The sequence below is a fragment of the Nestor notabilis genome, unplaced genomic scaffold, assembly GCF_000696875.1.
Source record: "Nestor notabilis isolate BGI_N333 unplaced genomic scaffold, ASM69687v1 scaffold1135, whole genome shotgun sequence".
Taxonomy (NCBI): domain Eukaryota; kingdom Metazoa; phylum Chordata; class Aves; order Psittaciformes; family Psittacidae; genus Nestor; species Nestor notabilis.
Window position 1 is genome coordinate 19,297 of NW_009928582.1, and position 26,131 is coordinate 45,427.

Consider the following 26,131-nt stretch of genomic DNA (forward strand, 5'->3'; position numbering starts at 1 on the left):
GCTCACATGAGAGGACTTTTCCGTACACTGGACTATTTCCAAAAGCAGAATGCAGTGTCATAAAAGCATTGCAGAGTTACCTTGAAACTCGGGCTTAAGATTTCACTGCTTAGGAGTTAATTTGGAAAAACTGGGACACAGAATCTAAGATAGTCAAATAATGAGGTAGAAACTGAAGGAGATTTTTTGATCCATTTGAAGATAGTCTTACTGTCAAATAATACCTTGAACTTTTAAAACCTTTAAAAAATGGCAGGTTTTTTAAGGTATCCCAGAGATTTTTGGAATCTATAATTAATTTTGTATCCAACATGTAGAATTAATTTCAGCAAAAAACCTAATTATTTTAATCTGACAGATGTTAAGCTTTAAAGTGTTGCACAATTCAACTATTTCAAAGCATTTCTGCCAAATCTGTGCAGTGGAAAAACATACAGAATACTTCAAAATGCAAACAGAAGTAAGCTTCAATTTGTGTTCATACAACATAAAAAAAAATAACTCCAAACAGATGTTTATTAATTTGAAAAGAGTCACTATTCACTCTTTGCTACATAGACAGAAACATAGATCTGGAAGTTACCTCGGGATCAAGTATACTTAGGCCATGCTCAGAGGAGGCTTTTCTGAACTGCGCCTACTGCCTCCAGAGAAAGAGCACACACACTTTGTCTCTCAGTGGAATAACTTATCCAGCTTCTCTCCAGCATAATTCTTTGACATTTCTCTCCTTAGAATCTGTATTTTAGATAATGTGACTTGTTCAAGTGTTTTTAACATCAGCTGCCCCAAATAGTTCACGTCTGCCCTCCCTCCTCTTAGTCATTAATAACATCCCTGACCTGTGTGCCAAAATATGCATGCCAAGATACAGGATTTTTTGAGCTAAACAGGATCCTGCTGTTGTGCTGACAAACAGTATCTTAGCAGTAGCGGTCAACACACTAGTTCAATCTTTCTTTTGTTTGGGGTTACTTTATGTGAGCAGGAACATGCACTCTGTAGTGCACTTCCAAAGGCATGGGGTCAGCCATGCATAAGAAGGTAACAGCTCACTTGGAGTCTTCTGAGAGTTTCACAAACTAAGCCTTCCCAGCCTGTGGCTTCTTGTTCCAGGTGCATTCCCATCCTGACTCCTGGCTTCATTCTGGGATGAGATTTAAGAAACCTTATCCTTAAATATTCATATGCTCCCATGGAAATGCAACATAGGTGTACAAGAAGCTAAGATGTGCTCTCTAAGTCCAGGCCGAGGAGTACGAATGGCACTTGTTCCAAGAGACAGCCAGGGACATACCCTGACTTTACTGTTTAAGAAACTATTTCCAGGTCTTCAAAGCAAAATTAATAAGCCATAAGTCATTGATTTTCTTGTTAATGAAATCATAAGAGTCATTTAAACTTCATATTCTCCAATAAATGCTGTTCTGAGCGTGGTTTAATCTCTGAGTGAAAAGGAAACTGGCAAGTGGAGTGTAGAAAGGCTCATCTGTCCATCTAAAATTCAATTTTCCAGAAGGACTGTTTGATTTCCCAGAACTTGCACTGTCCTACTTCTAAAATTCACCTGCCTCAGTGAACTTCCATGTTCAGTCTGCCTTATGTCTCTTCACATGGTTCTTGTTCATTCTTTCTCTTCTGCAGTTCTGGGACAGAGGTGAAACAATGCTATTTATAACATAGAATCAGTCATCTAGACTATTCTCATAGACAGCAGAGAAAAGTATGATTTTATAGGGAAGGTGTGAATTATTTTTAGTCTGAGATTCATCGTTTCCTGAAGGAGATGCTTAGCATAGGTCAGGTGACTGCTAGAGTTCATTTCATTTCATGGATTATAGAAAGAATTGAGAGTGAATAATTCATATTTGGATTACTATATTAGAGATATCTCTGGTTAGATGAGCTGAATCTCACCCATGTAGTCTACATCTTATTAACTTGCAGCCTATATGGTTGAAATATTGCTCCTTTCCTGCTTGTGCCATCTATTTCTCACATGGTTCATTTTTACAGTTATTTAATCATATTATGTAGTTTTATGCCATGTTATGTTTTTTAATGCAGAGTGAATTTCAATTAAGTAAAATAAAGTTTCACTGCATTTTAATTTCTCTCATACAATCAGCATCAATCCAAGTTATTTCTTTCCTAATTTCATTGCATTTTGTTGTACTGGCACTAGAATAACTCCCATCACCACCTAGCATGAGTACTGTGCTGTCTCTCAGTAGGGTTTCTTAGAATACTTTACTGATTAATTCAAAGCTTGACTTTCCATGACTTTTGTAAATGGGTGTGATGATTGTGGTCCAAAAAACTATGTATTATTTCCATTGAAACAATCAGTAACATTTTGACTGTAAGAGGCAATGGAGTATTCAAGGGTCCTTAACATTAGTGCTGATTCTGTTCACTTTTAGCTAAGAAGAGAAATATTAACAGCGTTTCATCAACCGAGGAAACTGAGGTGGTAGTTTTACTGATGATCACTGGAGAACAATAAACAAAGACTGACATTCTGGCAGATACTAATCTGCTGGGTGATCACCAGGGAAACTGTAGTGTTGCAACTCCAAACAATGCAACTCTGTGGCTCAACTGACCAATAAAGTTATCTATAATAAAATACAAAGAAAAAAGCATATCAATACAGCTAATAGGTATATTGGGAGACAGGGTACAGCAAATAGTTAAAGTCTGGATTATAGTAGAAACTGTCATAACTAGTGCATTACAGTGGTCTGTGTTTGACAGTATTGAACATGGATACTTGAGGAAGTACAAGGAGCCCCATGAGCTACTTGTGAAATGTCAGGTACCTGTGGCAGACTTTATTCTAGCATTGTCATTTTGAGATTTATGCCCTAAAATACAAGGATTATGTTCTTTATCACTGTATTTGCTGAAGCATCTATTAAAATCCTCACTGTCTGGAGAACTGTTTGATTATTCTTTAAAAACTTGAAAAGTTCTTTTTATCTGAGTGAGATCTTATGCTCAATAAGTTTCACAGGCTTCCCTTTTTCCTAACCCTGAAGTATTATGGATTAAAAGCCCACCTTGTCACCTCAAAGACCTCCCACAGGCACTGGAGCTGCTCTTAGGTTCCCCCAAAGCCATTTCTGCTTGTCCAGAAGCTGAACAATCCCAGCTCCCCCAGCTTCTTGTCACAGGGCAGGTGCTTTAGCTCCTGCTATCTTTATGGTCCTCCACAGAGCTGGATCCAGTTTATCAATCTCTGTCTTGTACTGAGCCCCAAAACTGGATGCAGTATCTAGGTGCAGTCTAATGAGTGTGAAGTAGAGAGTGATAACCACTTTCCGCAATCTCTGTTCATACAGCTCAGGCTATAATTGGCCGTCTTTGCTCCCAGGACTTGCTGCTGGCCCAAGTGCTGCTTGCTGCCCACCAGGACCCCCAGGGTCTTTCCCACAGAGCTACTCCTCAGGAAGTTGGCCCCAGGCTGTGTCAGTTCCAGGGAAATTCCTTCCCAGGGACAGGACTTTGCACACGTCCTTGTTGAATTTCATGGGTTTCCTGATGGCCAATTTATCCCTCCTGTTCATGTCCTTTAGGATGGCAAACAGACTGTTCACTCTAGTTTGTTATCAACTGCAGGCTTGGTCAGAGTGCAAATAATAGTTTTCTCAGTGGGAAAAGTTAAGTCAGGAAGAAGAGCATTGCAGTGTGATAGCTCAGCCCTTTTTCCTACTGCTTATTTCTATTTTTTTTTCAGTCTCAAGCTTTTTAAGAGGAAACTCGTATCATTGCAACTGCTGTTTGTTATTATTTCAGTTCTATAAAATGAAATTTTATAGTCTATCTCCCAGCACTAGCAGAGTTTCAGGCTATTGGCAGATTACTCAGAAGTGATAAGAAACAGTCTAGTAATAAGCTTCTCTTCAGCTAAATATAGCATATACACTTTATATACTGTGGCTGTAAACAGGGTGTGAAGCAGAGAAACTGTTTAATACTCCAAGTTTTCCTGCCAACTTAAAATTGTAATGATTATGAACCAATACTTACTTCAGCAGAAATAAGTATTTCTGGTGATCATAATAACAAGCATTTGAGACCACAAGCAGGATTTGGTGAATGTGGAAAATCAACTGAATTTGAAGAAATACCTGTTACTCTGTAAAAGGAGGATAAAGAATCAAGACATGGCTGAAAAATAGAGAGATTCAGTTGCTCTATGTGAAGTCTATGTGTGTGATACATTTATATATCAGTTATGTAGGTAATCTATATATGCTAATAGAATAAACCAAATAAACTTTGGACAGTGTAATGTCTTTCCTTATACATGTACCACTGAAAGGTTTTCTTTTCTCAAGGAAAAGCATCCTTGAGCAAAGGATGGATATGCAATATTTATGTATTTACTTTCCAAAGTAATCCTGTATTCACTTGTATAACATCAAGGTACACAGGATTGTCCTGTAGTTCTTCATCCAGTATTGCACTCTAATTTTTTTTTTTTCCTGTGCCTTTTGAGGTAAAAAAAAGGAAAAATCTGTTCTTTAAAAAGATATATATACACACCTCAGGAAGGTGCTGAAGGATGAATGTCCATTGGATGGATTTGGCTTGAGAAGGGCGCCATTAGCAGTTAATTTAATCTCAACAGGACAGCCAGCTCAAACTAAAATCACCAGTGCAACCTTCATTGAGGGCTCTTATTTATGGATGACAATATTCTAACAGTATTTATTTCTATAGTGAAGACAATACAATTTTTTATTTCCAATTTATTTATTTTACAAAAGAGCATTGAGCAGGGCATAGAGACAGTGGCGTAGAGTATTTTAGGGTGAATAGGTACTAGATATTATAATCCTTAGGAGTGAGATAATAAACACCTATGCAGCCTTATTAGTATTTTGGAGATGGGAACAAGAGTACACAAGTACCCTTCAGTGGAAGGGGAAGGATCTACAAGGGACATGCCGTTAAGGGTGGATTTTCTTCCTGAAAGAAGACAGAAATTTTTGAATTTTCAAACCCTTTGGGGTTTTTTTTACATATTTAGATTTGATCATAAGCAAAGAAGCTTTCTTGAGATTAATATAATTTAACCCATTAAAGAAGGAACAACCCACAAACACATCTATGACTTACGGAGAGAAAAAAAAAAAGAAAAGGTAATAGTAATGAGTGTTCCAGTGTAACAGTTATAATACAAATTATGTATTAGGCTTTTACAGGAAACCTGCTGAAAGAGACAGGTCTAAAACTAGAGGCAGTTCTCCCTCCAGCGACTTCTTCCAGTGACGTAGTGTTTCTGATGGCTGAAGGAATTGCGACAAGATTGACCCCCATGATTACACTTTTTTGTGTTTATTTGCAAGTTGTGCTTTGACAAAGGTGCTAGCAAGATTCCTGAGACTGCTAGGATTCCTGAACATTTTTGACAAGTATCTTTAAATTTGCCATTGAAGGTTTCACTTACAAAATGGTATTTCCCCATGTGTGTGTAACCCTAAGAAATGAAGTGCGATACTTCAGTTCCTTCATTACTTCTGGAGGTTCATATACATAATGACTGGTGCATATTCATGCATTCATAAGGAAGGGTAAAGAAGCAGTGATGTTATTTCAGTACACCACATTTTCTCTTCTAAACTGTCACTGAATCAAAACCCTGACTTTATACCTGGAGAACATCACTGAGCAACAACTTCCAGTTTCTCAGTTAAGTAGCATAACACAACACAAGGTTTAGCTACTGGTAGTTAGAAGAGACCTTTTGGAGCTGCCCAGGGGAAAGTTTATTAACCTCTGTTCTCTAGACACATTAGAAATGGAGAAATTATATTCTGACTACCAGATTTATCTGAAAGTCATATTCCACCTAAAATTGGTATAAAATAAGAATGTGTCTGTAATACAATAACTACAGATTTAAGCTTCTATAATAAGACTGTTCATGTCTAAAAGAAACATATGGTATCTACTGAGGACTAACAGAAGTTGGGTAGGTAGAAAATGACTTCCCAAAAGTAGAAGGTATTTTGCTTCCTGCTGCAAGTCTTAAGCATTGTCACTTCACAGTATTCAGCAGTCTCAGGATTTCTACCAAGAAGCTTTTTCTGAATGGTAGAGTACGCACAACTATTTCACTTAATTATGACTATTAATATTTTGTTTGTTGAGGGCCTGACTGAAAATCTTTTGGGCTTTTCCAATGGCTTTGCATGGGTTTATAGAAGGCTCTAGAGAAAGCCTTTCTGTAGCAGCGTAAGTAGCAGCAGCTTTTCCTGACTTGTTTGTTGATGAAGAATAAAAGTTACATTCTATATATTTCAATAGATTGTTCTAATTTTGAAATCTGAGTTCATCCTCACTTCCCTTCAACAGTGCTATGTATTAATTGCCAATTAATGAAAGCTCTAGTGAACCTGGACGTGGTAAATCAGCGAAAGGGGACGAAAAGTATGTAGGAATATGTCAAGCTATCAGTGAGTGGCTACAGATATTAAGACCAGTAAGAAACAATTATTTAACTCGAGCAAAAATGTACTAAATCTTAATAAAGGCAAAACTGTCGATCATATACAAAAATGCTGAAATATTCAAAACAACATGTATTTTTTTAAAAAGAAGCAGGGTGTCTTCCAATCTTAGAGCAAAATACCTTTTCCTGCATACGTATCCAGGAAGGATATAAAAATCAAATATACCACTAATAATGCACTTTAATAGTCACATTGCAATGTCAAACCCTCAGAACTTAGTTTATCACATAGTAAAGATTTCCTCTGGAGTTTCATTACTATATATCATCATCTTGAAGAGCATCAAACAGATCTGACTGCTGCTATTTTTAGCCACCTTTGGTTAGTACATTCCTTTTCTCTTAATCCCACTGACATTTACTTGAATATTTATGGATTAAGTTGCTCTCTGGTGTGCACAGTGATTCCAGGATCATACTCAGAAGATAATTGGGAGTGAGCTATCAACAGTGCTCTGTTTTTCTGGTCCAATTATTGCTCCTCAGCCAAGATGTGAGAAATCCCCTTCTCCCATTTGCACATCTAACTCACTGACAGGCCCAGCCTGAAATTCTGAAGTGCAATGAAATTCTGTATTGCTCTTATTGCTGTTTCTATTTTGATGTCCTATGTAACCTCATGAAATTCAACAAGGCCAAATGCAAGGTCCTGCATCTGGGTTAGCCTAATACCGATATCAACACAGATAGGGGTATGAATGGGTTAAGAGCAGCCCTGCAGAGAAGGACTTGGGGATATTGATAGATAAAAAAATTAGACATGAGATGACAATGTATACTTGCAGCCCAGAAAGCCAACCACATTCTGGACTGCATAAAAAGAAATATGACCAGCAGGTTGAGGGAGGTGATTCTCCCCCTCTACTCTGCTCTGGTGGGACCCTACTTGGAGTACTGCTTCCAGCTCTTGTGTTCCCAGTACAAGACAAACATGGATCTGATAGAGTAGTTCCAGAGGAGAGCCATAGCACTGATCAGCAGGACGGAGCACCTCTCCTGTGAGGGAACGCTGAGAGTTGGGATTGTTAAACCTGGAGAAGAAAAGGCTCCAGGAAGACCTTATTGTGGCCTTCCAATATATAAAGTGGGCTTATAAGAAGGGCAGAGAGAGACATCTCGAAAAGCAGTTGTGGAAAAAATTGGAAAATTTGTCAAATCTGATTTTGAAGGAGGACTGAACCAAGACTAAAGTTTGATAGAGAGACTCATCATGGAAATTTCAGCTTAAATGCTTAGTTGGGAAATCTCTTAGTAATGACTGAAAACAGGGTCACAGAATAGTAAACCATTAGACAGCCTTATCAGTTGTCATCACGTCCAGTTTCAGCTACCAGGTTGGTCTCAACAGTCCTAATCATTCCCCTGGTTTTTGAGTGTTACTGTCAGAGGAACTTCATAGGGACAAGCACTTTAAAGTAAGATAACATGAGGCAGCTTTGGTCCCATTTTTCTGGTGAAACTTCAATCATGTTACTCATTCAGTGTGTGCAAATTGCTGTTAAATTAGTTTACACAGCTATGGAAATTTCCAAATGGGAATAAGCTAACAAAATAAGTTGGTTTGCATGAACATTTCAGGAACATGATATGGTCCCAGATCTGTACTTGCTTACAGTGGTGTAATACAACTAACTTTAGTGGAAAAGTCATTCTGAAATTAAATTATTCAACAAAGATCAGAATTTGTATTTAAAGTTTGTATTCAACATTATAGACTAAGCTCTTTTTGTAGTAACTGCTTTATTTCTATTCAAACTGGTTATGTTCATCCACAATTTTCAAGAATGACAATAGATTTCCAGTATTCTTCCTTCTGATTTAGAGATTTTTTTAGCATCTATTTCTTAGCCATCCAGGGTGTCTTTTTAACTTCTGATACTTTTTCTCACTATGCCTCTGCATCTTCTTCCCTAGTTCTACATTTTTCACCAGCCATTGCAATATACTTGCCCATCCATTTGTCTTTGGAAAGACAACCTCCTAAACTGCAGGGAGTTGGCAACCCTGCTTCTTGTGGACAGAAATCGTGAGATATGGCATGCATAAAACAGGAGGCAGGCAGCAGTATTGATTGCTCCTGTATGTTTTTTCTACATACAAGTACTATGAGGAGCTTCCAGAAGTGTTGAGGGAGTGCTAACAGCTGTCTCAGCTCTCAGCTCATGAGAAACACTCAGCTTCTTTTCTATATCCTCCTGCACAGTCAGCAGGAAAGGATAAGGTGTCAAACTTGGCAATGAACTAGTAGCAGGTTCTGTAGGTTTGATGGTGGGAAATATTTGCTCATACTGCTGTTCTAGGTTCATGCTCTAGGTACATTTACCTGTAATGCTTACTATTTGAGATACTATTTCCAGTTCTGGAAATTAATCTGAGAAGAACCATATCTACTATTAGTAGAATCCCTGCAGAGAGAAGGAGGAGCTGTGTTTACTCCCTGAACAACTCCTTCCTCGGTGCATGCTTTCTTCTCACTCTAGTCTTTGCTGACGCCGTTTCTGCCATTCCTACAGTGTTGTGGGCAGGGTGAAAGCCAGATTAGTTACAAAGCAAAATCAAAACTAATCCTTGAGGACTGAGACTGCTTGGGCATGTGTTAACAGACTGTGTGCAGAGCATGTTACAGCTATGTGGGCAAACAGAGTGCAAAACAACTCAGTTAATAAAGCTGCAGAACTTGAGGGCTCCGGTGTTTCTCAGGCTGCCTTTAACCAGATCCAGTGGGCTTCTGTAATTTCTTTTGCTTTCGCTTCCTCCTGAGGGACAGCTTTCTTCAAAGGAATAAAGGATGAGAGAGATAAGGCCTGTCTGAAAAGACCCAGGGGGATCATTCTGCTGAACTTGATGCCTGAAGGTAGGGAATTCAGTCAGGTAGCCTGCACAGTAGAGAGAGGCCACAGTTCTTATTTGAAAATAACAGACAGCTGCAGTCAAAAGTCTGTAGCAGTAGCATCTATTTATTTGTAAATTACCCCTATACCAGGAAGAGCTACCTGCTAATGAGAAGTTATAGACTCTTCAGTGTTTTTTATGGTGGTGTTTTGCTTTTTCTAATTCTCTTCCTGATATAATTTTCTAGCAGAGCAAATAATAATTATGAATTATAATCATGTAGTGCTATTCTTACCCAACAGCAAACTCAGCCAGGATGGTGTCAAAGAAAGCTGTAAGCAGTTTCTCATTTAGGAAAATAGAGTTTTCAGTATTACTGCTATGGGAAAATGTCATCTCTCAGCTGATGGCATACGCTGTTCTAGATGTAATGATCTTCAGTTACAGTGGTGATGAACCACTGTGCAGTGACATGTCAGGTTTTAACTACACCTGTTTGCAAACTCAGGTAATTATGCTCCATTGTCTAATTGCTTATTTTATGCATGTTTTGCTCACATGTTTTAAGCAATGTTATTTGATTGCAGATAAGCAATGGTAGGGTTCTCATTATCATACTTGAACGTTTGATTTGTCTGATTGCTGCAGGTGGAAACAATAGGTGATGCGTACTGTGTTGCAGCAGGGCTCCATAAGAAAAGCCTTAGTCACGCTAAAGCCATTGCCCTCATGGCACTGAAGATGATGGAGCTTTCAGAAGAGGTTCTTACTCCGGATGGGAGCCCTATTAAGGTAACCCCTTTGCTCTTCCCTCTTAGCTAGTCAGGGGTATATAGACCTGATTAATTGCATCATGTTTTGTCAGTTGAAATCTGTTTATTCCTAGGAGAATTTAAAATTGCATCAATGTATCAGAGTCTTTTTCTATGGACATATATTTCACTGGTGCTCATCAACAGTCTTGTAAGCTATGCCTTACTTTATTAAGCACAGTAAACCATCCAGACTAGCTGTCGCCTTGTCATATGTGTTGAATGCCTGGTTGTTGCTGGAGGACATTAGATGCACTCCTCATGTTCTTCCTCCAATTCAGTTTAGTGGGAGAAGAGTATTCACATGATCCACGACTGTCCCATGCTACAAGCCAAAATACGGTATGCAATGGCAATAGGGAAATTCAGTTTGGAAGTAGCCTCCTGATCTGAACTTCAGCTCTAGCGTAGGAGCACTCAGAGTTTTGTGGCTCTAAGGGACCACATGCCTCTTTTCTAAATAGTTATTGACCTGTATAAAAGAGTGCATAAGACTGCCTGCTTTTTCTCAGTTGTAATGTGCTTCCTTCTCATGCCACTCCAGTTCCCTCTCCTAGTCTGGTATAGGAGGTAGCAGGAGATGGAAAACAACATGTCCTGTTGTACCATTTTAAAGTTCCACTGCTGTTCTGCTGCTCTTGATCTTATATCAACTTTGTAGCTTCTGGCATTTGAAATTGGTAATGTTTAGATCAGAGATTCAGCAGGGAAGAAAAACCATGGACATATATATATGTGCCTTTCTTTTTCAAGGGTTAGATTACACATTGTTTTCATTAAGTGTACTCACTCCTGTTTGTGGTTAAATTCTTCTTCTCTTTTGTTTTCAAAGAAAATGTGGGTATTATGTAGAACAATTATTCAACACTGTCTAAAGCCTGTAACAAAAGCCATATGAGACTGTATGAGACAGAATTCCCATGGGATGATTTACATCATAGTTGAAATGCACTTTGTAAACTGAAATTCCTCATGTCTGTTAAAAAATGACGGTTGCTTCCAAAATGCTGTTGATTTTTTTTTTTCTTTTTTTTTTCTTTTTCTCCAAATGTTGAATGACTATTTTGACAGAAAGGAGGTAAAATTTAAAAAAATGTGTATTCAGGGATGTTGCTGTGATACCCCTTGAGCAAGCAAAAAAGATTCTATACTTCTGAGTTGCAACTCTTCTCTTTCTACTAGTTAGATCATATCTTGAACTATATTCCTTGAACTCTTTATGTATGATGAATCAAGAAAGATTTAATCCAAATGAATTGTTCTTCCCAGAAGGGAAAGTGTGGATGCAATGCAACCAAGCTTGAAATTCCATGAAGTATAGTATGGAAGCACAGTATTCAAATGCAAATATATTGAATTCTGAATGAAATATTTTTATTTCATACATCAATGCTGCTGATTATTTTTTTTTTTTTTTTTAATGTCAACATAGAATACTCACTCGATTATTGAAAAATGTCCACATATTCAAAAGAATAACTTGCTAAAATGTCTGGGACTATGGATCTTGAAGAATTTTTTTTAAAGCTTCTTGTGGACATTCATCAAACACAAAGTAAGCATTAAAAGACAAATGTCTGAAGATACCAGAAGACAGCGTTTTCAAGCTGGTGTTAATTTAATCCTATTAAAATAGATTTCCTAGATTGTTTGATGATTTGTCTATTTTTCAGATTATAGCTGATTAATACATTCTAGCTATACTGTCACATGCTGGGAGAACTGTCTTCCAGATCTTCTCCAGCTTTTCACATTCTTTTGAGTGACTGCTGCAAATGTAGGGGAATTTCAAAGGTGTATGGTTTACTATGAGAGTCACAGTTTTCATTACCACCCATAATTCTTTCAGAAAATTTCTCCTGATTTCAGTGGCTGCATAAGAAAACCTATAAAAAAAGACTATAAAGACAGTGCAGAGGAAAAACGCTTGCAGAGAATAAAATGCTAGGAATAACCAAATATTTTCCAAAGTACTAATAAACTCCCTTTAGAATTCAGAAGCAAAAGGTCAGTTCATCATACTTAAGCTGAAAGTAGAGGTACCGAGAAGCTCCTCAGTGGGTACTAGTTGTCCTGTATTCAATTTTAGCTGCAATAGATTTCAGGGCAGGAGGGACGATGATATCATAGACTGTTGTTGTTACCTTTGTACCTAGACTGGTAAATTGTGTTTAAAAGCTTGTCTTTCATAGCATTTTAAATCATTTAAATCATTTATTTGATTTAAAATCTAGTAAGGCTAGTATTCCTCTCACATGGATGTCTACCCTGTAAAACTATGGAAATAAGGACTTTCAGAGAAGTCTACTTTAACTTGTCCTAGTTTAGGTGTCTACTCTAGGATGAGATGAATCACGCCCTAAAAATGTGTGTTTTCTCGGTTGTCTGTAAGGGAAGTTTATGGACTTAGCCTAAATGTGGATGTCTACAGTGTAAGCTTCTACACTCTGTCAGATGAGTCCTCCTACAAATGGCAAAGAATGCATAGCTTTTCTTACTGGTTATGTCAATGATCGTCACAGTTCAAAACATATGCATTATTTCTAAATTGAGTTGGCATGACTTTACCTCAGATCTCAGAGTGATCCCTATTTTTGCTAGCTGCCAGTTTCTCACTTAAAAAATGTGAAGTTGCCCATTGTGCCATAGATTCCCATTAAACAAATGCTCTTTGTGTATAATAATGTATTTTCAGATTGGTGTTCCAGTGTTTGGACAGTGCTCTTAGATATATGATTTAATTTTTGGGTTGCCCTATATGGAGTCAGGAGTTGAACTTGGTTTTGTAATCTGCCTGAAGTTTAAGGAATCCTTATATACGTGTGACACTTACTATGGACTCGTCTCAAAACCAATAGTAGGAGACTTACTGTGTGACACTTAATTTTACAATTAAGCCTTTCCATTAAAATATTTAAATATTCATTAGCATTAGATACAAAGTACACAATGTAGACTATAAGACATTTATAAGTGGCCTGACTTCTAAACAATCAATGAAATTGTGCTATAATGTCGTTACTTCGAGCTAGTCCTGTTGATACGGATGGCAAAACAAGCACAGTATTTTGATGATATTTTGACCTTAACTCTTAATCGTGATTCATGTTAAAGAAGCAGAAGTCATATTTCCTAAGTGCTTGCCAAGTGGGTTGAATATAGAATGCTGACATAGGTTTTGTTTTCTTGTATCGAAAACCCTACATCAGTGTTTGGGTATTTGAAAAGAACTTGAAATCAGAGGGCAGTTTTTCTCATGCCCAACATTTGGTATCTTTGACAGCTTTTACGAGCTGCTGTGACTAAATTCCAACTTTATTCTTCAGGATAGTCTAGTAGCTATTTTGAAAGTTAAGACAATTACTTCACTAAGTCTGAGGAAATTTTTCAAAACATAATTCCTGAAAATAGGGGACTTTCTGATCTCAGGACTGAAAAAGTGTGTTCTGTTTTCTACTCCCTCCCTGCCCAAACTGGCTGATAAGCCTTGATTAAATAGGAAGAAATTATTCTCAACCATTTTATATAATACATGACACCACAGTTATTTCAAGTTTAATTTCCATTATTAGGCTGATAGCTACAGCACAGTTATTCTGTTTCTGATTTTGTTTTCTAGTACGAAACAAACATGCTAAACTTTCCTTAGTGTTCGCAGGTGATTTCTTTTCCAGAGGCATATCTTTTGTTTAATCTCTCTGAGGTCATCACCGGAAACCACGAGTTCAGTGTTATTCCCTAGGTTTTTGAGGTGTGACTGATACAATGCATGTTTAAGAGGCTAATTACTTGGGCGGAACATTTTTTTAGACAGTGTCATAATGAATCTGGGTTTTCCTGGTTGCAGACTTCAGCTCCAGGGAAACTTTATTATAATTATGAAATTTAGTGTTTTGTATTTGATGACAGTTCAATTAGATATATCTAGCTTTATGATTATGATTTAAGGAATATATGTGTTTTCTAAATTACTTCAGATTTAGGATAGGTTATAGGATATATTTTGTTCTCATCTCAGGACTAAATTCACCAGAATGCAGCTATTTACTTTTTGTAGTGCTTCATGTGTTCATGCCTGTGATAGCAGTGTATGTCTTATTAAGTGACACTTAGTGACTCAGAAAGCGAGGGTAAAAACTTAAATGAACTAATTAAAAAATACAGTATCACATAACTGGGAATTTAGGATCGGATTTTCACCTATAAAGTGCATTTGCAGATGATCAAATGAAGTTTATTATCTGGGTACACAGTTACCATTTGAAAGTCTTCATTGTAGCAATCACAAAAATACCTTGTTTGTACAAGCATGTGCACCTTATGAAAAATCTGCCCCTTAGAGCCATGCTTGTGTGGCCAGTGAAGAGTGATGGACCCCAGGATGGTGACAAGGTGTATGAAGCAGGTCTTGTTTATGTCCAGGTGATGGTCCTGACCCCTGAGTCAGAGCTCACAGTGTGCTGTTGAGAGCACCATGGTCTGCAGCTAACATGTACTCAGGCATTTGACACTTCCAGCAAAGCCAAAGGCAACGGAAAGACATAAGCACAATGGAGACCAAGCCTACACTCCTTATACTTGTGTGAAAAGCCTGTGATTTGCAAGGTGCTGAAAAAATGTTGTTTTGCAGGAAGAGAAAGTGAGCTATAGTATAGCAGCCTCCACAAATTCTATCATCAGTCTGCTCTTTTCAAAAGAAGTATTTGTAACAGATAATGGGCTGATCATTCTCCTGTGAGTGATGGAGAAGGCTTCAAGTCTCTGTAGGAATTTTTTAAAACTCAGTTCTATTTGAGGCAAAATCCCATTACTTTGGCATGAGCTAAGGCCTTAGTACAAAAGCAGGGATTGTGGCTCGTGCACTGCAAATAGAACCGGATGTACATTTATATATATTATGTACATTTATGTATATAGCAACCTTCCAGTGTCGAAAGGGGTCTACAGGGATGCTGGAGAGGGACTTTTCATGAGGGACTGTAGCAATAGGACAAAGGGTAATGGGAAGTTGTGAATGCCCCAACCCTGGCAGTGTTCAAGGCCAGGTTGGATGGGGATTTGAGCAACCTGGTCTTGTGGGCAGTGTCCCTGCCCATGGCAGGAGGGCTTGGAACTAGATGATCTTTAAGGTCCTTCCCAACCCAAACCATTTTGTGATTCTATGATTCCATATTTTCAGCAAAACATTTTTTAGCCCAGAAGCCCTATTTTGATTGAGGGTCTGTACAAATATTTATGCATAGTACCCTAAGACTGTAGTTTGAAAATATTGATTTAAGATGGCCTCCTACATTTAAGTGAGTGTTACTTGAATTTAGGATATGCTTCCAATTTTACTACTTTTTTTTAGGTAAAGTGGAGATACATTAATTTTAATAGCTAGAGATAATGCTGTACAAATTCTCCAGAGCATTCAACTCATTCAACTTTAGAGATAAAGGTCACAATGTAGATCTCATTTGATGTACTAAAACCCACAGGATATTACTGCCAGCATCACTTTTTATCATGCTTCAAATCTTTCCTAATTAATGTGCAGTGTATATCCCAAAGAAACAGAAAGGCTGCCTTTCCAGTTTATTATTAAAAGGGCTGTGCTGGAAGAACATACCTAGTTTTGACTAATGAGATTTCCCAAGAGGTTGTTCTTTAAGATTATCTGCTTACTTTTACAGTGTATGAAGGTGCCCTAATAGCTGTGAAGTGATACAGGGCTGGGAACACATAGGAGAAAAGTAAACAGTTTACATGAAGCTGCTGAAATTAACTACAATTATGTAGATTTGTTGTGTAAACATGATCCTGTCTAAAACAATGATTGAGCCCTACCACAGTAATTCAAAGCGTGTTTTAAAATATATTCCTCTGCAGCAGGAAAATGTCCTGTATCTTTTAAATGACTATGTTACAATGACATTAGAATTAGGCCTGTAAATACTGTAATCACAGACTGAAGGCTCATACCCTCACCTTTCTTTTTGGTCACCTGCTAATGACTAGGTCATGGAATAATCTAAACAGTAGTGCAGAGAATTTCTAGGTGATATAAATTCAGTTAATTTATTCTCAGCTGGGGTAGATGGGACCTTGTATTTGCAAGGCACATAGTCTGGTCCTTGGCTCAGTTGTTTCTCTATTATCAACATAGAGTGCTTGATGTGCTTCCAGCTTCTAACTTTCAAGTGCACATTGCTAAACTTATTTTATTATTGGATTTATAAGATGCACTCAAACAGTGTAGTCTGGTATTAGCTCTATCAACACAATAGCTGGTCTTCATCTATCAGCTAGAGGAAGAACAGCATGGTAGAGGGACCACTTCATGTGAAGGATTAACCTCATCTAATTTCAAACACTGACAGCATGAACAGCTACATCTAAAGCTGTTACTGTAGCTGCCTCTTTAAATCGAGAGAGTAAAGCTATTTTAGTCTGTATTCATCTGACGCACTCTCAGTGTCTACTTTATAATGAAATATTTGAATGAATATTTGTCAGATAAGTCCTACCTCAAGGGTGAAGAGGCTAATAAGCTCTCAGATGGATGATCCCACTGGAAGGAGCTGGACTGAAATACAGGTTCAAATCTTTTTCAATCACAGCCTTTTCATTTGTATTTTAGATGTCAACCAGACTTTCTATACTTCAACTTCCCATATATAAGTGACAAATAATGTTTTACAAATGGAACCTTTCCTGTAGCATGTCTCAGCTGTGTGACTTTACAGCCATGCAGCTGAATTAGTTTCTTTATGTTGTCTATTTAAATATCTGCAGTCATGATGATTGGAACAATGAAAGCCCAAGTTTGATAAACCTCTGACCTGTGCTTGCCAAGTGGTAAATTTTAATAAGCGTGGACTCTGCCTCAAGAGTAAGGGTACAGAAGAGACAAAAGGGCTCTGTGGATTGTAATGGCTCATGTCCACAGTGAGAGCGACACACTTGTCTAAATAACTTGGAAACGGACAATGAATTTTAGTGTGCATAGCATCTTCTGCCAACTCCTTAAGTATTCCCCTTTCCATCACAGTAATTTGCCACTTGGATCCAGAACACTAGTAAAGTAAATGAGCCCAAATTTGCTTGAATATGTGGTGTTTTTTAGTTTCAAAATGAAGGGAACATTCCCAAACATACAGTGAGGAAGAATAGTTTAGCGAGTGTTGTCTGTGTAATGCTTTTCAGTGTTTCTTGCCTTGCTTCGAATTCAGATTGTGTGTGTTAGTTTTATAACACACCTCACCAAATGTACATCTTTACATAAGCAGTAAAAGGTTGTCTGGTTTGTTTTAAATTGTGAAAGGCTGACTGCTGAAGCAGTCCTGTGTGAAAAACTGCCACGTTACTGCAATGCTCCTTGCTCCATCTGTGGTCTCCTAGCAACTTTGCCTTGTACTTAATGTCTACATCAGACTCTGGAAGGTATATAATATTGTATTTCAGGCTGCATAACTTCAAATTAGAAATTTTCTTGTGTTAAAAGATCAGGAACAGTTCCACAAAAGAAACACTTGCATTAATAGACTTTTTACTAGAAATTACCAACAAGCCAGTGCTCAGTTTCATGGGCAACATTAGGGCAGCACAAGTCCTTTGAAGAGCATTCAGAGATGCACGTCTTAGGGGGAAATTTGGTACTTTTTCCTGAGAGTGTGCTTGGGAGGTGATGAGTTAAAGTCAGCCTTGGTGATGGCTCCCTGGACTTGAGGAGAGTTCATACCTCAGTTCAGCCGAGTCCCCTTGGAAATGCGAAATGAGAGGAGCTGATCTGTGTTGAAGCGTATCTTCCAAGGCATTTGGGAAACTGCAAGTTTTGTAAGGCCACACTAAGTGAAAATTCACTTTCTTCAGCCCTCCAGTCATTCTACTCAAGTGCTTCCTTTTGTCTGGTTTTAATAATTATCAATTGCTTTATAAAGACAAACCCACACCCATTATTTTCAACTTTTTTTCTTTTGAAAGGACTTTTTCATATCCAATTATATATTACACCCACTGTATGACAGTATTACTGTGTCTGTGTTACCATAACAAGGGTAAGTGGGGTTTAATATGACTAGTGGGAGGACAACAGCAGCTTTGTGGAAGAGGCTAGTCTGACAAATTAGATTGATAATTTATTCTGAAAACAAGTGAGGTTTACCAAAGGGTTGGTTGTTCTTTTGGGTGACACGAATTTCTTGGTTTAGTCAGGAAGTTAGGTAAAGTCTGCAGTAAATGCTAAAGGTAGATTTCCAAAGCTACCAGTTACAACATAAGGGTCAGCCTGTTGTGCATGCTGTTGCAGGGCAGGGGCATGATATCAAGATTGGCCGCCCAGTGTAAGCCCAACTTGAGTTAATTAGAAGACTATGAAGTCATTATTTTTCTGACTGCTGGCAGGAAGAGACCTGAAAGACAAACAGAGAACTGATTAATAATCTGAGGACCACTGAGAAGAGGTTTTGTCTTTGGACCTGGCCATTCTCCTCTCATGCCATGCTTTCTCTGACATTATTGTCCTGCAAGTAAGAAGCACAAGCACTATTCTATCTATACTTGTCTTTGTGTCAAAGATAAAGCATGCTTGTAGAAACCAGGGTAGTTACCCAGGACACCCTGTGGACTTCTCCACTGTTTATTAGTTTGTAGTGACTACTACATGATCACAGCTCTTAGTGACTCACAATATTTAGATTAAGCTGAGTATAGAAACACCTCTGTAATTCAGTCATATGACCTATTCCCTAAGGCAGACATAACCTTACTATGATGGCAGCACCTAGCTTGTAACTTTGTACTAATGCCTTGCAGTGAGCAGATACTTTCATTTCATCCTCCAGGTGATACAAGTCCATGCACAGGGAAAAGTTGCAAGAGTTTTAAGATCTAGATTTCCTGCATGGGATTTGTGGCCACAGGATGTGCAGCTGTAGTGTGGGGTTAGGTTTAAGGTCATGATGTGACATGTCCCTGTGGTCTGATTCTCACGATTCAGCAGTTGTTCCAGACACAAACGCCTCCAAGTAATACTCCAGATGTCTGGTGAGTAGTAGAGCTGGTTGGGAATTTTCCACGGAAAGCACTTTATGGCTGAGAACACTGAATGTTCAAACCCAAAACTTCTATAGAAATGCCTTGCCACATTTTCATCCGGCAAATTTACCAGATTTTAGTAAATTTCTGATCAAATTAAAACTTGCTCCAGAATAGTAAATATAGTAGTTGCTAGGACAGTCACCTAGGAAAAAAAGAAAAAAAAAAACCCCAGAGTAAAAGACTTGAAGCTGTGTCCTTTGTGGAAAAAAAAAACCAAACCCTAAACCAAAAAACCCACCACAAAACACAACCCCCCCCAAGCCCTGCATTCTTAGTTATCTAGGATGGAAGATTGCCTGTAATACTGTTTTGTCCCTGGGCTTGTTGTTGGGACACTTTGTGCAGCTGCCAGAACTCCACATTCTGGTTGTGACTGCTCCAGCCAGTGGAGAACTTCCATGCCGAAGCTGAAATTTTCTATTGTTATTGCACTTCACTCTTCATTCAGACAAAAAGAAAGCAATAATAACAAGAGCAACAGCAACACAGCTCACTAGGTGAATAAATTAAATCTGTGGTGTATGCAGGAGTTCCAGGAGGTTGACATTGTTATCTCTTTACAAAGGGAAAAATGGACAAAAATCCTTAGAAAGTGAGAATTGCCATGTGTATAATGATGCTATGTATTTTTATAAAAAAGACATAAAGCCATAGATTTTAAAGTTATCCATGAACATTTAAAGAATTGGGCTAGGGAACCCAAAGTAGCTGAGGAATGAACTTTCATTTCTCCTAAGTCCTAAATATCTGTTTTCTTCTTCCCTGTGTGTCTTCCCGTCATACGAAAATTAAGAGTCAGGTTTCTACTATCAACTACAAGACTATTATTTATCTCCTGAGATGGAGAAGAGTTGGAAAACAAAAAATAAATAAAAGAAGTGATATAAGATAATACGCAAACCAACAAGGACTCACAGAAGTTAAGCAGTAATACACTGAGAAACAAGCACAGATTTTGCATTAAAATAGTGCTTTATTGGCTTTTATGCAGTCTGATCACATAAGCATGAACAGAAAATGCTGCTAGGCTTGAATTGCCACCTCACTGGGTTAATAGGCACAGGTGATCCCAGAGGCCTCTGAGTGGGATTTAGAGGGGAAAAAGCCTTGCCCTTTGCAGCTGTAGAGGTGGTTGCTACCTGAGCATCTGTGTTTCCAGCTGAGATGCTCTCAGGCAGCTGCTGCCCTGTGCTGCATTGCTACAGCATCTGCCTCCCCCTTCAGTGACCAAGCTGTCTGCACCTGCCTCTTAGTCTGCCTGCTTTGAAATGAAGGAAGCCTCTTCTGTCCAGTGCTAGTGATATTTTACTGTCATCGCAGTTATGTGCATTGTCTTTTCTAAACTGGGCAATATTTTTGTTTCAGAACCACCTTTACATCAATCATGTCACTTCATTTTCTTTCTTTCTCTTCCAAGGGTCCAAACAGTTAAGCCTCCTAATCCAAATGTTTTACTTTATCTGGGAGCATAATGTGCCATAAATTGTAGTTTTTTACAGCAAATAAAGCAAATCTGCCACCTCCTTTGTTCTGACTCTTCCCTAGAAGAAAGAAATGGTGTTATGCCTTCAGAAGCCCTCCAGTGTGCAAGGGAGTTGGAACTAGATGACCTTAAGGTCCTTTCAAACCCTAACTATTCTGTGATTCTATGATCCTTCTGGATGATGCGACTGGGGCCCTCGTGCTTGGTGACAACGCCAGCAGAGCTTCCTCTTCTTTCACTCCGATGCAGGCTGGAGAAAAAGATTAAAGAAAGGGCTTCTTTCCATCTCCTCCTTCTCCCCTCTCCCTTGTTTTTTTCTGCATGAATAGTTTTAGGTAAGGTGCACTGGAAATAAAAAAAAAACAAAACCAACCACCCAAACTCAGAGCTGAGCTGCATGCACTTTCTTATACTGCATACCTTCTGTTACACATTTAAAGGGCATAGCTGGCATAGCTCTCCTCTCCATGACCTATATTGTCCCTTTAATGTGATTTTGGTGGGTGGATTGTGCTTACTTGAGGAAAGAGGCCCCTTGACGCAAAAGCTTTGTTACGTTGCAAGGAAGAGCACCTCGGTAGTCCTTGTCTTATCTGACCCTGGGTTGCAAACAGAGCCTTGCACAGGGTCTGAGAAGAGCTGCCTATGGGTTGTCTCATGGAGAACAGTGTCTTGCTCAGCCCCACTGGGTAATCTTGTAGATATGTTAACCTTTATGCAGATCTGGCTTCATACTCTGGCATCCACAGTGATAAGATTTTTAGAGCAGCTGCCAGCATCTCCTCTGCAAAAGTAAGAAGAAGCAAGTATATTTGTTAATGGCAATTCTCTAGTTTTCTTCCCCATTCCCTCCAACATTCTCCTCCTTCTGAGGAGAAAAGTCTGCAGTTTTAAGTATCACTTTAAAAATTCTATCACATAACTGTTGTCATTATTCTATGCTAAACAGTGAGTCATTACACTGTGCTATATTTGAGTGAACAGTTCAGATGGGGGGTGGATGCTGGAAGATTATACTTGGCCTTCTGTTTGAAGCTGACAAGTTCAGCAACATTGTTCAACTGTTTCAGAATCGTTTAGTTCCCTAAGGAAGAATGCATTTCCTGTCATAAATAAATCCATAAACTAAATGTTTAATGGTATTTCAGCTTCCTTTCATGTGACACATAGAGTATTTGGGAAAAAAGTGCCAATACTTCAGAGGAACTTGCAACAGCCTTTTGTGTTCAAATGTCTTCTTTAAATTTAAACCAGGGTAAAAGTCACACACTGTAAATAATATTCTTCAGTGACTTCATATTGAATAACCTGAACTTAAAAAAAAAAAAAAAAGCAAAAAACCATAAATCATTCTCCATATTTATATTTGGAGTGTGTTTTTGTTTAATATTTTAAAAAGAATTAAAAAGAAGAGAGGAGAGGCAAAGACATTAGTTTTGAATGGTGAAGAAGGGAAAACAAGGTACAAATAATCTTGGATATTCAGTTAATTAAATGGCTCTTTGACTTCTTTCTAGCTTGTGACCTAATTGATTAGGTCAATAAAAAGAAAGGGGAAAGTGGTATAAACATAAATGGATTAGGATGTACTGGGATTTCTCCCACCTGGCAGAACTTGAAGGGACCCAAGTGATAACTATCCTGAAGGAAGACCTGATTTTTGTCTAGGTTTGAAATTTTGTTACAGGAAAAAGAATCAAGCCTGAGGAGGAAGATAGGAAGTGATGTATTTCTGAGACCCTATATTTCCTTCCTGCAAAATCTCCACAATAGGAAACATAAGCCCCTGGCTAATTTTTTTACTGGGATATACTTTTCTTAGATAATTCTTGACATTTAGCTAATGTCAAGTATTAGATATTTAATCTAATACTAGTTAAATCCTTCACCATTATCTTAATGTGTAAAGAGACAAAACCTACTAAAACAGTTTAGCAAAAGTCATAGAATCATAGAACAGCCCAGGTTGGAAGATACCTCGAAAGATCAGGTGGTCCAGCATTTTGCAGGAGAGGAAGCCTAGATGAGATTATCTAGCACCATGTCCCGTCGCATCTTGAAAACCTCCATCAATAGGTTCTCCACCTCATCCCTGGAGAGGTTGTTCCAGTGATTGATTGATTTCAGTGTGAAAAAATTTCTTTCTTATATCAACATGAAAACTCTCCCAGTGAAAATTGTACCTGTGGCCCCTTGTCATCTCCATGTGGCTCCTTGTGGAGAGAGAACCTCTGTCCTCTTTGTAGCTGTGCTTTAAGTACTGGAGTACTGCAATGAGGTCCCACTGAACTTTTTCTTCTCCAGGGAGAAAAGATTTAATTCCTTCAGCCTTTCCTCATGGGGCAGATCCTCCAGCCCCTTGATGATCTTTGTGAATCTCCTTTGGACACTCTTCATTTTGTCCGTACTCCAGGTGTGGCCTGACAAGCACTGAGTAGAGTGGGATGATCACATCTCTTACATCTGATAGTGATGCCCCTGCAGTTGCAGCTCAGGATTGGATTTGCCTTTGTTGCTGCAGCGGTGTGCTGCTGACCCCTGTGCAGTTTGTTGTCCACTGGGACCCCAGCCAGCAAGGCTGCTCTCCAAACACACTGATCCTAGCCTGCACCAGGCTTTTTAGTTATTCTGACCCAGGTAATATGATGAGGTATTTGAATTGTTAATATTTGATGTTCATCTGGGAGAAATAACATGTTCTTTACTAAAGAGTACATTTTCAATTGTCTGCAGAAGTCGTGACGCCTCTTTCTTACATTAATTTTAGTGGAAAATAAGTAGTTAAATCCCTATGCACCTTTTAAAAAAGTCTATCTTTTCTGTCATTCTTGTGTAGAATATTTGCTTTTCTTTCTGCGACAGCTTACTTTGTAGTAGGTCCATTTGTGCTACATTTTGAAAATGGATGGAAAAAAAGTAACAAAAACCTTTAGCAGAAGAAGAAGAATCCAAAAAATAGAAGATCTTTAACTACAAATGAATTCTGAAGTTCTTTGGGAAAGGAACTAACTGCTGTTGTTACTGTTTTACTACTTTAATTTCTTCAGGGTGGGTGGTCCTGCAGGGTGGTCCCACATTGTAGCCACAAGTCACACACACTTTGCAGAATTAGAGTTACTGTTTCTGCTAGAACCGACAATGTGATTTCCTTTAAAGAAGCAGACTGTTACTAAACCTTACCTTAAAGAAGTCTGTTCTGATTTTTGACTTATCTGTAACAGTGGCAATGACAAATATATAGAGTACCATCCCTGGCATGCTTGGCTTTGTGTTCAAGGGTTATGTCTGCTTTCAGGGTCACAGTACTGGATTAGATGGTCTTTTGGTCTGATACGGTACAGTTGTTCTTACATTCTTATTTAATTTATTGCCTGTTTCTAGTCACAGACTTCTGCAGTTAAATGTCAAACTTCTTTTTCTGAGGGAATGGCACATTTAGTAGCTGGGATAGCTCAGATAACAAAATTAAGAGAGTACAAAAATTCTGCCTGCTATGGCTGAGGCCATGGTATCTATTTCAGCCTGGTAACCCTACAATATTTTATAGGAAAGAATCGCAGAATCATAGAATTGGTTAGATGATTGGGAAAAAACTTTGAGATCAAGCCCAGCCGTTAACCCAGCACTGCCAAATCCACCACTAAACTGTGTCCTCATGGTTTCCTTATGCACTGCCATTTCCTCCTCAATGGGCTTGGAGGAGCTTGCGAAATTGTTAGTTGTAAACATATTGAGGAGACTAGAATATCCTTCTTCTGTTCTCAGAGCTTTCATTATTTCTGAGCATTTGCTGAAAGATTTTTAGCCCTTTTTCTCTTCCTTGATTATTGCCATTTGTTGTGTTGTGTGTGTTGGTTACCTAAATTATGTGACATTCTTGCTTCCTGGACAGCTTTTAATGCATAAGAATGAACAGCAAATAGATAAATAATAAAGCCTACTCTTTTTCATACATGAAGACTATTGTTTACAGGAGACGAGGTTAATTTTGCAAAGCCCTGTTACCTGTTGAACACAGTAAGTTTTTTGGTCTGATTGCTCATGACTAGAAAGAAATGAACAGTGATTCAGAATCAAAATGATTGTTTGCAAATGTATCTTTTGCAGAACAGAGAAAGGTTATTCTTGTAGTAGAATTGTCTCTCCAGTTACGTCTACACAAACTTATGGAGCCGCATTCTACAAAATGCAATCTGTAAGACTGTGCAGAGTTTCCAGTGTAGTTTTCAATGAGGCTGACCATTTCATCCTGGGTAGTGGAAGTATGGGGCTAAACTTACCTTGACTTAGAAGTGTGTGTCAGCTATAACTTGCTTTTTGCTGGTTTTGACAGTTCTGTAAGTAGACCCACCTGAGATTTCTTTTTTCTTTGTTTTTGGTGAAAAGTTTTGCACTTATTAAACCAAGACTGCTTGTGAAATACATTAGTTGTAATGACCTTTTATTAGGACAAAATGTTCTATGGTTTGAGATGGTGTTTCTGGAACGATAAAAAGGCATTAAGAGCAGCCAGTGGTTAAGTGGAGTGTAGAAAACACTGCTTAGTCTCTGTGGCTTACATTAGACAAAGGTGAATGTCCCACACTTGAGGTGAGTGAGTGCCATTAAGCAATTGCTGTTCTTGAGCCTTTCATCATTTTCTCATTTCATATTTTGAAGGACCTCAGTTTTGTTTCACAGAAAAGTTGCTTTAAACCTGCAGTTTATACAAAATTGAATGTTTTTCTTGCTAACACAAGCATCATGATGCACAGTCCACACAACAGTAATATTAAAATGAAATCTAAGCTCTATACAAGGTTTTGCAAGAAGAAGCGAAAGGTTTTTTCCAAGAAGGTAGAAATAGAGAAATAAATGCATTTTTTAGAACCTTGTCTGTGTTTAGTAGACCCTCCCCCCTCTAGTTACTTTTTAAATGCCTCTGGAGCTATGACCAAATTGCAACAGATGACTAGTTTTAGTTTGGTCTTCTGACGAAAGGAAAATGATATGGATCCCTGACAGCTTCCTAAAAATTCTTTTCCATATCCTCCCCTTCTCCTTTCCACAAAAAGAAAAGGAAAAAAAAGAAGCCAATACAAATTAATTGTTAGAAGTGATAGTATACCTTTAAACAGCAAATCTGTGAGCCTAAGAACCAAACAGCAGGTTTACAGGCTGTAGAAAGCACTGAAATTTGTGGAAATTTCTGGGAGAGAGGGCTGTTTTTCTGCTGCTTCCTTTCCAAGAACACCAGCAAAAAGCAAACCTTTAACTGGACTTATGGTTTCCTCAGCAGGATGCAGGGGTTATGCAGACATGAATATAATTTATTTTGCTATTGAGGTAAAGCATTCATTTTAATTAATTCTGCTTGCAAACATTCCTAAGTCCATCTCCTTATGTGTCTTGCACAGTAAT

The 26,131-nt window shown here is 38.3% G+C and overlaps 1 protein-coding gene across 1 annotated transcript in view; it reads left to right on the top strand.

The window, feature by feature from the left end:
* Positions 1-26,131, top strand: part of LOC104405744 (guanylate cyclase soluble subunit alpha-2) — a gene marked incomplete at its 5' end in the record, with an annotated part of 61,470 nt that overhangs the window by 7,902 nt on the left and 27,437 nt on the right. The window contains one exon of the mRNA XM_010014547.1: positions 10,004-10,147. Coding sequence (XP_010012849.1) covers positions 10,004-10,147 — 144 coding nt within the window. The remainder of the gene's footprint in view (positions 1-10,003; positions 10,148-26,131) is intronic.